Here is a 12,338-nt window from a genome sequence, read left to right as displayed (position 1 = left end):
AGCTCATTCGGTCATCTCCGGCTATCTACTACATGTTTTTCGATTTTGACAGCGTGTTACAAGGCGAGGACGCGTAGTGCTCCTGACTACAACCATAACCCGGTTGGCAGAGTCCCGGTCTTGCGACCATTTGAACCGTATTGGGAAAACCCAGGTTCGGACCCTCGTTACTCTACGGGTTGGTAGGAAGGCCTACCCATGGCCTCGTCGGGACATCACCAACCTCGTCGGCAGCGAGCACCTTCTCACAACAGTCGTCATGGTGATGACTATGACTGTTACAGCTGACGAGCTGAGAGAAGGACGCCATGGGCAGAAGTTGAAAAAAGACAAGAAAAAAGAAAAAGAACAAAAGAACAAAAGAAAAAAGAAATAAATCACAAGTAATTTAATTACAGAGGAAGACAAGAAAATAACATCACAAATCCTTCCAGACGTGATCCCTGCAGCGGCAGCAACGTGAACAATACTACGGCGGCAACACGACGACTTCTACAACACAAAAAAAACGAAAATTATAAAAATCCTACCAACCCGTAGAGTAACGAGGGTCCGAACCTGGGTTTTCCCAATACGGTTCAAATGGTCGCAAGACCGGGACTCTGCCAACCGGGTTATGGTTGTAGTCAGGAGCACTACGCGTCCTCGCCTTGTAACATGCTGTCAAAATCGAAAAACATGTTAACTACCAAGCAAGGCTTCTGTATATATCTACTACATGTACTCTCACAACCCGAACTCGAGCATATTGCGCTCCACATATAGAGCCAAAGAATTGGGTGGAAAACTCCTGATTGGACGAGCCAGCACCATATTCTACGCATACGAAACGCTAGGAATGTCTTCAGCGTTTGTCCGCCCAAGACATACTCTTACATGTAAAACATGATCTGAAGGTCGCTCCCATTGCACATGTCGAAGTACATGTATACAAACTCCATCAGCCTTGACATCGCATAGCAGATAATTGTGGTCTGTGGAATGATAACGGTCAGCTTTGGCCAGAAGGCACAATACACAAAGCCTAATAATGCTAGGAGCAAGCCAAATACATCGGAGCTATCTGGCCGAGATAGGAATACAACATTCTATCTACAGTGTTGGAATCCTCTTGACAGAGCACGTGGCCTTATTCTTACGCACAAATTCATACTCAATTGGAAAAACTGCATGCATGGCGGAATATTATCCACACGGAATAGATCAATGTGATTGTCAGCGTTGGAAACCATACTGGTCGTCTACTGCCTCATTGAAGTATTCGCAGTCTTTCACAGCGAGGTAAGGTAGTGTCCGTACAGCAGTTCGGAGGTGCATAATTATATGGAACGCAATATGAATCATATCAGTTGAACTTCCCCCAAATACTGGCCAGATGTAGTCAGGAATTGTGAGCTCAAAACAAACAAAATTTAATATAGTAAGACATAGTTGTTATTCAGGTGTGCTGCAGTGCATTGTTTAGGCATGATTCGATGTCACGTGTTCATGATGCGACGTATACACATGGTCAATACAGCTGGTAGCCCGGCTTCTCTTGGTAGATTGTCGACAGTAGAATGGCGGACACAATTCCCAACATCTGAAGAGAGGACAAAGGACGAAGAACAAGATCATTGCTTGATTATGGTCCTCAACTTGCGATACTGTACCACAGGAACACCTGTGTTTGGTACATGTGATTATTTCTAACACGTTTGAAATAGTGTAGGTAGTCTTTCGATAGCCGAGATTAATATAGTACGATGGAAAGTGCTACAAAACTGAAATAGGGAAGATGAGAAGGAAGGTTGGTTGGTTGGTTGGTTTTTATTTCACTTCGCACATTCAAACGGGATGACGACCCAATAAAATGACGGCGAAGGCTAAGCCTAAAAGTGGCTATGGAAGAACATAGTAAAAGCTATGGAAGCACATAGTAAGAGAATAGGATACTAATAACTGCGGGTAAACGGGGGGAGAGAGAGAATACGATGTATCTGTGATACTACGTGCGGGTTACTGAACTGCACGGGGAGGGAGAGCAGAGCAATCAGCAGCAACTCGAACTACTCCCTACAGGCGTATGGTAAGGTTCAGTCGAAGCAAAACAGTTTGAGGTTTCCATGCACATTGGTGTTGGTTGGTTGGTTTATTATAATTCACACAATAAACGGGAACTAGGCCCACGTACTCGTGCTATGTTACTCACACAACGAGAACATCCACTCCATCGTTTAAGGCGAAATTGTATGCATATTGAACGCCAGTTATCGCGCCCGTTCTACTTCCACTACAATATGCGCTGATATGGCATGCAGAGTTTACCTCGAGGACGGCGGCAGCTACGGCGAGACTTGCAGCAGTTGTCAACATACCCCTTTCCTTCTTGGCGAGAATTGTGTGGCAGCCCTGAAAATGGTGGAACATGAAACATACGAGATCAAACATCTAAGAAACATGAAAATGTCACCAAACGTGTAGTTGCATTCCCCAACTCGTCACAACCACTTTCGAGTGTGGCCGAAAGCTCTGTCGCAATATTTAATTGAACAGAGTAGGTGTATGATTTGCTGCGTTGGGTAGGAAGGTCAGAGCGTATTACTGGTGTAGGGATAAAAGACGTATGATGCTCTCACATAACGATACTTGTACATATAACGTATTCTCGACGAATATTCACTAGTTCAGGGAATGGAAAGGGAATAATTCCGATAATTCACTGTCACTTGTCACACATCATGGAAACTAGACATCACTCACTGCATCGTGAATAGTACAATGTACATGTACTTCAAAGTATAATAATAGCACTCCTATCCATCGTTATCCTATCCATCGTAATCCAGCTCATAACATACAATACACGTGTGCTTTTGTTGTTGTAATTGTTTATTTTTATTTAACATCACAAACCAAACGGGCAGACTTGCCCAATATTATGATGGTGATGGAAAGGTACAGCAATGCAATGTGGCAAATATCAGCCGGAAAGACGGCTACGCGGTTCTATACCGCTAAGCAGATCAGGGGAAAATATTAGAACTAGGAGAAAGAAAAGTAAGTAAGTAAGTTGACTAACCAGTCAGCCATAATAGAAGGCTTTGAGGCAGCGCTTAAACTGAGCATTATTTGCGGCAGATTGAAACTCGTGGGGCAAGGGATTCCATAGCTTTTCAAGTACAACTAAAATCAAACCTGTAAAGATTGTTCTATACTGTGAGAAAGAGACTGTTCTACATTGTTTTGTTTGATTACCCTTTTGCTCTGTTTTATGGTTACGGAGACTGCTGTGGTTCGGCCATGTAGTGAGGGAAGGCGCAGAATCGTCCTCTTTCCAAGCCCTCCAAATGTCAATCAACACAACAGACATACGACGACCCCGCGGACGACCACGTCTGAGATGGATCGACGTCGTCAAGAAAGACTTACAATGCATTGATCTCTCGCTTCTGGATGCTGTGCAATCTGCTTCTGATAGAGCTGCTTGGCTCGAAATTGTCAACAGATGCGTTGACCTCATGCAATGAGTGATATGCGAACTGTCATTATTATTACTATTATTATTGCTCTGGTTTATACAGCGGCTAATATTCGCTGCGTGTGATTGAAATCACGTGTTTCACTATGACCAGATCTAAGCATACGAAGCATATTAGATACAAGTACATGTACATGTATACACATAATAATTATCCTTTATCAGCAACGTGTATGTTTCGTACCGTTCTGTAGAGCAGCTTGTGCGTATCGGTGCACAGTTCCTCATTGACAATTGGGCAGCAGCTGTTGGGTACGTACTTTCCATGTGCTGGACGATGAGTGAAGCGTATATCCCAGTCAGTGAATCCGTCTACTCCACAGCAATTGTGCTATAATGATCGCGGGGGGGGGGGGGCATGAGAGAGTGGGATACAGACAAAGAAATATGGATCACATAACATATCTGTTGCTACATGTACACATGTTGCTCTGATTAAATTACTTTCTCCACGCCGACTTTTCACGTATTAATTTTTGATGCTAAGCGATAATTCTGTATACCTTGACGTCGAATAAGAACGGGCGGCGTTTCTTACTATTAGGGTTTGAGGCATTTTTGCGAAATGCTCAATATTAATACTTCCAAGGTCAAGAAACTGGAAAATGATTCCATTGGCAGTGCAGCACGCATCATACCTTCCTTTGTGCAGTGTCCCATGCGGAGCGGAAGCGATCGATCTCGTGGTGGCCCAGGGTGTACAACATGGAACGGTGCACCTTATCTCCTACCTGCAAAGCAGACAACACAGTACACACTCGACGTCATAGTACAACAGTAGAACATGCATAGGAGTTTCTTCCCCCATTATCACATCATTGTACATGTATGTTCATAGCTACAGACAGATAGCAGTAGCTGCAGCAGCAGCTTTCAATGCAGTGGGCGCAGAGCCTTTACGCATAATGATAGAAGTGGACTACTGGTAGTGTCCTTAGGATTGCCATACATGGACACGAGAATTTGAGTAATATCCAATCCCTAGTAGTTTCTAGTCTTCTACAGGTATCTGTGAATTCAGTCATAATAATTATTATGAAGGTGTACTATGGACATAAGTAGGACTGACCGAGCTGGCTTCAACGAATCCGACCACTGCGATAACGATTTGCAAGGCTGTGAGCAGACTGAGAGCTGCTCCAAGCTACAGGAGAGCAAAACCATAACAATTATGCCTGCTTATCCATCATTAAAATAAATAGGATGTGAAGTACAGCGACAGCAGAAGCATTTTTCGTTACTACTACTACCGGTAGTTCCATTTGCATCTTTTTGTCTGTCACGTCAAAGTCCAGTAGGAACACAGGACAACGTGAAGATTGATTAGTGCATGGATATTGGCTAGCCATGGTGGAGAAAGGGGAGTAACATGATAACGTCATCGAGACAGGTATCGCAAACAAAATGAAGAGACCGAAAAGAAAGAAACCTATCATAACTTCAGAATTTCACGGCTGTGTCGATCTCGTAATGTTACTTTCTCCTTGCTCTCTTTCCTGCCATGCCGTTGCCTATCACAATTCTGCCTTTTAGGTCTTTTCTTAGGCGATAACTACATGTAGATTGAAAAATCTTCAAAGTCTTGCTGTGTGCTGTTGTCTCAGACCAAGAAGGAACAGACAAACGCGTCTTGTAGCCAGTATGTACGTGTATGTACGTACACGTGACTACGAGTACATGTACAGTGTACGTGTATGTACGTACACGTGACTACGAGTACATGTACAGTGTACGTGTATGTACGTACACGTGACTACGAGTACATGTACAGTGTACGTGTATGTACGTACACGTGACTACGAGTACATGTACAGTGTACGTGTATGTACGTACACGTGACTACGAGTACTGAGGAAGAGAAAGAGAAAAAAAGGTTTGTTACTCTGTATCCGGTGCGCTCATATTTCGTAGCTTCTTGGTCACCTCGGCAACAGTGCTGGTATCACCATGCTTGCTTTCGAATTCCAGGTAGCGCTTAAAGACGTGCTTCATCTTCTTGGATGACAGCTGGATGTTGATGAGGCGCTCGAAAACCGCCCTGACATCATCAACATGTTCGTCACGCAGCAGCATGTCTATGTAGATGGACCACAGGTCGACACGTTTCGGGTAGTTGGTGACGAGACTCTCGAACATGGTGCGTCCACGCTCGACCTCGCCATGCTTAAACTCCAGCTGGGCAAACTTGCTGATGACGTCCACGTGTTCAAACTTTCGCAGACTCTTCAAGCCTCTGTCCATCAGACGGCGGGCAGCATCGGGCTTGCCCTGGCGGAACTTGAACAGACCGTACTGTTCCCAGACTTCTCGGCTCTGCGAGAAGCGCTTCACCATTGTAGCATACAGGTCATCCGCTCGCTCAAACTTCTTCGATTGGATGTAGATGCGCACCAGGCGGAAGAAGACCTTCTCTGGTTCATTGGTGCGAACGGCCTCATCAAACACCTTCATCAGACTTTCGTGACTTCCGTATACGTTCTCTAGATTGAGCCAGTTCACCGATAAGCCAGCCGCAGGCAAGTGGCCATTTGCTGACGTTCACAACGGCGACGAAATCAAGTGCCGCGTGATTGGATTCCGCAAGCTCAAATCAAACAGACATCTTGAAATCAGTCACCACGACTTCTACGAAGTGGCGGAGCTGAGTGCCAAGGAGAGTGTTGTTGAGAATGACTCTCTTGACGAGGCAACTCTGAAGGATAAGGACTTAACTGAGGAGCTTGTCCAGGAGCTGAAACCCGGATCACGCGTGACTGCCTTTGTCAAAGAGGTCTGGAAGAGCAACCTGAATCTCCTCGTTACTCCCACGGTCCGTGCCACTCTGCCCCTGCTGGAGGCCGCTACCACTAAGGAGGCTGCTGCTAATCCGGATAAGTACTTTCAGCCGGGCAGTGCTGTCACTGCGACTGTGACCAAGTTCATCAAGGCCGACCGCCTGTTCCGCTTGGCTAAGTCAGTTGAGGTATGTATCGGTGAAGTGCGCACTTGTCGCATTGCCAAGGTCATCGCTGACGAAGCCCTGTTGCTGGAGCTACCCGGTGTGAAGACGTTTGCACGCTGCGCGTTGACCGACATTAGTGACAGCTACGAGGAGGACCCGCTGAGCAACTATCCATGCCATATGATCGCTAGGTGTTATATTCTGGAAAAGCAAAGCAGTGGCCAACTGGACGTGTCACTGCGACCATCACGCACCTCAGGATCTTCGTCAAGCAACAACGGTACCATGCCGGACACCGCGTCCGATGCGGAACGGCACGGGCAATCGGGCACCGGTGCTACTGTCACCGCCACTGGCACCAGCGTGCGAGACCCAGAGATCGAATCTATCGCTGACATCAAGCAGGGCCAGATCCTACGGGGCTACGTCAAGGCGGCTGTTGACAATGCAGGTCTCTTTGTGAGGCTATCTCGAAACATTGTTGGCCGAGCCAAGATCACTAACTTGTCAGAGAACTTTGTGAAGAATTGGAAGAAGGCTTATCCAGTTGGAAAGCTGGTGGTGACCAAGGTCATGGCTGTGGACTATAACCAGAGCAAGATTGAGCTGTCGCTGCGTAACTCTCACATCTCACCGCAGAAGCGCAAGCGCAAGACGTCCGATTCCAAGGATGCCGATGGCCAATCAGGCAAACGCACGAAGCTAACTGGTGGCCGTGTCTTGGCAGCTGCAGACGCAGATAGTGATGATGACAATGAGGTTGACAGTGATGCGGAGCTCAGACAAATGATGGAGGAAGAAGGAGCAGAGATGCTGACATCTGACTCGGAGTCTGAAGATGATGTGGAGAATGGAGAGCAAGACTCGGAGGACGCTGATGTTGCTTCTCAGCGCTCAGACCAGGATACGGAAGATGACGATAGCGATACTGACAGTGACGATGATTCTGCTACTCCGGCTGGCAAGTCTTCTGCCGCATGTTTGAAGCTACCAAGCAAGTTTGACTGGTGGTCTGAAGCACAAGCAAGTGCAGGCAAACAGGCTGCAGCGGCCGGAGCAGCTTCAGACAGTAGCTCTGACGACGAAGATGGCGAGGAGAACATGTCCAATAGCCAACGAAAGAAGACCCGGCGACAGAAGCGTGCCGAGAAAAAGCAAGATGAGGCCAACTTGCGAGCGATGGAAGAGACTTTGCTGGACACGGAGCGCCCAATGCAGACTGTGCAAGACTTTGAGCGCTTGGTGGCGGCCAATCCGGACGAATCGGACACGTGGATCCAGTTCATGGCGTGTCACATGCACTCGGCGGAGATTGACAAGGCGCGTGCTGTAGCCCAACGGGCCCTGGAAACGCTGAACTTCCGCAACGAGAAGGGCAAGCTGGATATCTGGGTGACCTGGCTCAATCTAGAGAACGTATACGGAAGTCACGAAAGTCTGATGAAGGTGTTTGATGAGGCCGTTCGCACCAATGAACCAGAGAAGGTCTTCTTCCGCCTGGTGCGCATCTACATCCAATCGAAGAAGTTTGAGCGAGCGGATGACCTGTATGCTACAATGGTGAAGCGCTTCTCGCAGAGCCGAGAAGTCTGGGAACAGTACGGTCTGTTCAAGTTCCGCCAGGGCAAGCCCGATGCTGCCCGCCGTCTGATGGACAGAGGCTTGAAGAGTCTGCGAAAGTTTGAACACGTGGACGTCATCAGCAAGTTTGCCCAGCTGGAGTTTAAGCATGGCGAGGTCGAGCGTGGACGCACCATGTTCGAGAGTCTCGTCACCAACTACCCGAAACGTGTCGACCTGTGGTCCATCTACATAGACATGCTGCTGCGTGACGAACATGTTGATGATGTCAGGGCGGTTTTCGAGCGCCTCATCAACATCCAGCTGTCATCCAAGAAGATGAAGCACGTCTTTAAGCGCTACCTGGAATTCGAAAGCAAGCATGGTGATACCAGCACTGGCAGAACAAGCTCGGCTGGATGTAGTTGTCAGCGGTCTACACGGTGGACGGTTTGAGAGGACCTTTCTAGATGTCCGGGTTTTCAACCCATTTGCCCCCTCAAATCGGAAACCAACGATCGCTGGCAGCTACAGAAAGCACGAAGAGGAGAAACGGAGGAGTTATGAGAGTCGCATTCTCAACGTTGAGCACGCTTCCTTCATCCCCGTGGTGTTCAGTACGACTGGTGGCCAAGGGAAGGCAGCCTCCACTCTCTTTGGCCGCATTGCAGGCATCAAGTCTGAGAAGAATGGTGAGCCTTTCTCTGTGGCAATGGCTTTGATCAGAGCCCAGCTGTCCTTTGCTCTCGTGAAGGCGGCCGTGGCATGTCTTCGTGGGCATCGCCACAAGTCGAGCAGGTACATGTATGACCCTCATGCATATTCTGCCACACTTGCTGTCTCCGAGTGTCATCTGTAGACAACCTGTCTGTTTCCCCCAGTTTTCCCCCTTTTTTCTCTGTATCATTTTGTATGTTATAATTTCCGCGGATTCCAGTTTTTCTCCCTTCATTATAATTTAAGCGCAGTTTAGCGCGTATTGGCTTATGATTTCTTTTTCTTCTGTTTGTATTTAGCGCTTGACCGGTTATTATTTTCATTCTCTTTATTTTGCGCTACATATTATTATTTTTCTGGTAGTACTTCTACTTGTGTCTGTGACATGTGGTGCCACCTTCTCTGTTGAGCATGCTCTCTCTTGCCCCACTGGTGGTTTCCCGACGCTTCGCCACAATGAGGTACGGGACATCATCGCTGGCCAACTGAAGAAGGTGGCACACAGCGTAGAAGTAGAGCCTCATCTCCAACCCCTCACCGGCGAGCTTTTCCGCTACCGGACGGCGTCCACCGAGGATCAAGCCCGTCTGGATGTGGCGGCGAGTGGCGTGTGGGGAGGACGGTTTGAACGCGTTTATCTTGATGTACGGGTGTTTAACCCTTTCGCTCCTTCAAACCGTTCCTCTTCTCTCGCTGCTCGCTACCAGAGCCATGAGCGAGAGAAGCGTCGCAGGTATGGTCAGAGGGTGCAAGAAGTTGAGCGAGCCTCCTTCGTACCTGTCGTATTCTCAGCCACAGGTGGAGCCGGTCGAGCTGCTTCCGCTCTTCTCAAGCGAATTGCTACTCTGTCTGCTGAGAAATCCGGAGAGCCATACGCAATGGTGATGGCGTTGCTGCGTTGTCGTCTTGGTTTTGGTCTCCTGCGTGCCAGTGTTGCCTGCCTTCGTGGTGCCCGGCGGATGCGCCGCGTCAATGATCAGTCTGCTGTCCTCGCAAACGCGGAGGCTGCATTGATTTAACTTTCTTTGCAACTCCTGCAGTCTAGGTACTGAGTATCATTGTTATCTTGTGTGTGTGTGTGTGTGTGTGTATGTGTGTATGCGTGAGTCAACAGCGTTGATAAAGTTATTGTGTTTACCCCTCTTGTTTTCTCATCATTGTGTTGCTTTTAATGTTTAATCTTGCCCGTAAAAGAGGCTGTTTTTGATGTAAAAAAAAAAGTACAGTGTACGTGTAATCGTGTATGTACGTACACGTGACTACGAGTACATGTACAGTGTACGTGTATGTACGTACACGTGACTACGAGTACATGTACAGTGTACGTGTATGTACGTACACGTGACTACGAGTACATGTACAGTGTACGTGTATGTACGTACACGTGACTACGAGTATATGTACAGTGTACGGTACTTCGAAGTCCATTTTAATAATTATGTACATGTACTGGCATACTTACCACGCAGAGCCACGGCCAGGACACGTTCCTCGCACCGACAAATCCCAGCACAGCGGAGAGCAGCAGCAGCGATCCGGCCACAATAAGACTGGCGCCCGGTGTCGCTCTGTTCAGATACATGATCTCCGCTTCCGGCGATGATCTATAGCTCTGTGGACAGTACAAGAACAATACAGTTCTGTTGTGTTGACTCATAATCGTATTGGCCTTTTGGCGTGAAACTCAGACTCATTTCTATAGGAAGCGTGAGCTCCATATTCATACCAATCTGCTTCACCAGTTATTATTATCTCTCCTTTATTCACTTCTTTCGAAGGCGATAAGCCAGACCCACCGGGAAATATTTCCATGGGTGGGACAGCAAAAAGAAAGTGAAAAACAAACAAAAATAAATAAATAAATAAAACCTAAAAACCAAAGGGACAAGAAACAGTTGAAGGAAGAGGAAGAAAGGAAAGAAAAGATATTATTATTATTATTTTAAAACGAAGGTAAGTTATGGGTCGCAAATATCCACGCAAACACACATCCAGTCATAATAAGGCACTTGTCATAAGTATCCGAACGTTTTCGGTCCCTTCTCATCAAGGATTATACAGGGAATGGCTCAAGCTGGAAAGACTAAAACTTATATAGCGTAAAGATATTTAGATAACAACACTCGTGACAAGGTGGAAAATTGTTGTTGACTGGATTTGTGTTTGCGTGGATATTTGCGACCCATAACTTACCTTCGTTTTAAAGTATTATCCGCCTCCGACCTCTTTTAAAAAATTATTATTATTATTATTGTTGTACTAAAGAACAAAATGAGAACAAAGGAAATAATAATTATAGCAATCAAGGTAGGGTGACACGATACAATGACAGCACTAGAATATCGAGGTGCGATTTCTCACAAAAGTGTGCAGAAAACAAGGGTATACAAGTAAGAACTAAGCGTGACAAGTGTGTATCAGCAACAAAAAACAAAAAAAAAAAAAAAAAAAGTGAGAACGAATGATAATAATAACAATCATAAACAAGAAGGTGACAAAACACATTTAGGCACAAGTGGCAACAACGTTGCCACACTACACAACAGAACATTATTTGAACAATTTTAGGGTAATAACACTATCTTTCTGGACACACAAATTCGGCTTATGAATGTGCCTAAATGTGTTTTGTCACCTTCTTGTTTATGATTGTTATTATTATCATTCGTTCTCACTTTTTTGTTTTTGTTTTTTTTGTTTTTTGTTGCTGATACACACTTGTCACGCTTAGTTCTTACTTGTATACCCTTGTTTTCTGCACACTTTTGTGAGAAATCGCACCTCGATATTCTAGTGCTGTCATTGTATCGTGTCACCCTACCTTGATTGCTATATTATTTCCTTTGTTCTCATTTTGTTCTTTAGTACAACGGTGATTCCTGAAGAGTGTTGTACGAAAACTTGTTCGAATCATCTATTATTATTATTATTATTATTATTATTATTGCCAATGTCGCTCCTTCTAAGGAATTAAGCAGTTAGCTTTCCAGCTTCTGTGGCTAGCACCTCTCGAACCCAGTCTATGCCATGTACAGTGTGCAGTGAGAAGAAGAGAAGTTGAGCTGGAAGGTGGCTACCGCACTATGCATAGGTTGCTCGATGATGTGAACCGGTTCTGAGCTAAGACATGGGTTTGTCCCTCTCTTTGCACATGTACAATGTACGAGACGTATTGAGTCCGGCGGTGCTGCTGCAAGATCAAGGACCAAGGTTATCCTGCAAAGGACACTGTCTAACGAAGTCTCTCGCTCGCTCTCTCTTCAACTACATTGCAGGACCTCTCTATACTAATGTTTATACCGTATGATACGCGTACCTACTGGTATGGTTTGCTGATGAGTACTGGAATAGCTGGAGTGTACACGCCTTTGATATCAGAAGCATCTGATCGAGCGGTCATGCATTCCTCGTGCAGGCATGCATGTACGTGTGCTTACCAGAAATGAAGCTCCTGTTGTGATCTGTGCCATTCCAACAATCTATAAAGACATAGTGCGTGAGTGTGTACGTACATGATGTGAGAAACAAGACAGACAAATACTTATTGATTCATGGACACACAGTCAGAGAGGGAGAGGCATGGGGAGAGAGGACGAGAGA

The 12,338-nt window shown here is 46.2% G+C and overlaps 2 protein-coding genes across 2 annotated transcripts; one reads left to right on the top strand and one right to left on the bottom strand.

The window, feature by feature from the left end:
* Positions 1 to 872: 872 nt before the first annotated feature.
* Positions 873 to 12,212, bottom strand: LOC135823052 (tetraspanin-3-like). The gene is made up of 7 exons (XM_065335881.1): positions 12,176 to 12,212; positions 10,201 to 10,350; positions 4,590 to 4,664; positions 4,159 to 4,251; positions 3,705 to 3,851; positions 2,308 to 2,391; positions 873 to 1,582 (listed from the first exon to the last, which is right to left on the bottom strand). The coding sequence occupies exons 1-7, from the start codon at positions 12,206 to 12,208 to the stop codon at positions 1,511 to 1,513; spliced, it is 654 nt and encodes a 217-aa protein (XP_065191953.1). The 5' UTR covers positions 12,209 to 12,212; the 3' UTR covers positions 873 to 1,510.
* LOC135822949 (protein RRP5 homolog) lies at positions 5,994 to 8,751 on the top strand (the record flags this gene model as incomplete). The annotated part of the gene is made up of 1 exon (XM_065335790.1): positions 5,994 to 8,751. A coding segment is annotated over one exon (2,484 nt), but the record flags the coding sequence as incomplete, so codon positions are not given.
* Positions 12,213 to 12,338: the final 126 nt, after the last annotated feature.

The sequence above is a fragment of the Sycon ciliatum genome, chromosome 8 (assembly GCF_964019385.1).
Source record: "Sycon ciliatum chromosome 8, ocSycCili1.1, whole genome shotgun sequence".
NCBI lineage: Eukaryota > Metazoa > Porifera > Calcarea > Leucosolenida > Sycettidae > Sycon > Sycon ciliatum.
The sequence above is the reverse complement of the archived record's forward strand: the minus strand, read 5'-3'. Positions and strand labels throughout refer to the sequence as shown.

Bases quoted from the DNA above. Each gene is read 5' to 3' on its own strand.
- LOC135823052 (XM_065335881.1), bottom strand. From the start codon at position 12,208: ATGGCACAGATCACAACAGGAGCTTCATTTCTG. The intron at 10,351-12,175 runs GTAAGCACACGT...TACTGTCCACAG, and splicing joins CAACAGGAGCTTCATTTCTG to AGCTATAGATCATCGCCGGA. The intron at 4,252-4,589 runs GTCAGTCCTACT...TCTGCTTTGCAG, and splicing joins GATTCGTTGAAGCCAGCTCG to GTAGGAGATAAGGTGCACCG.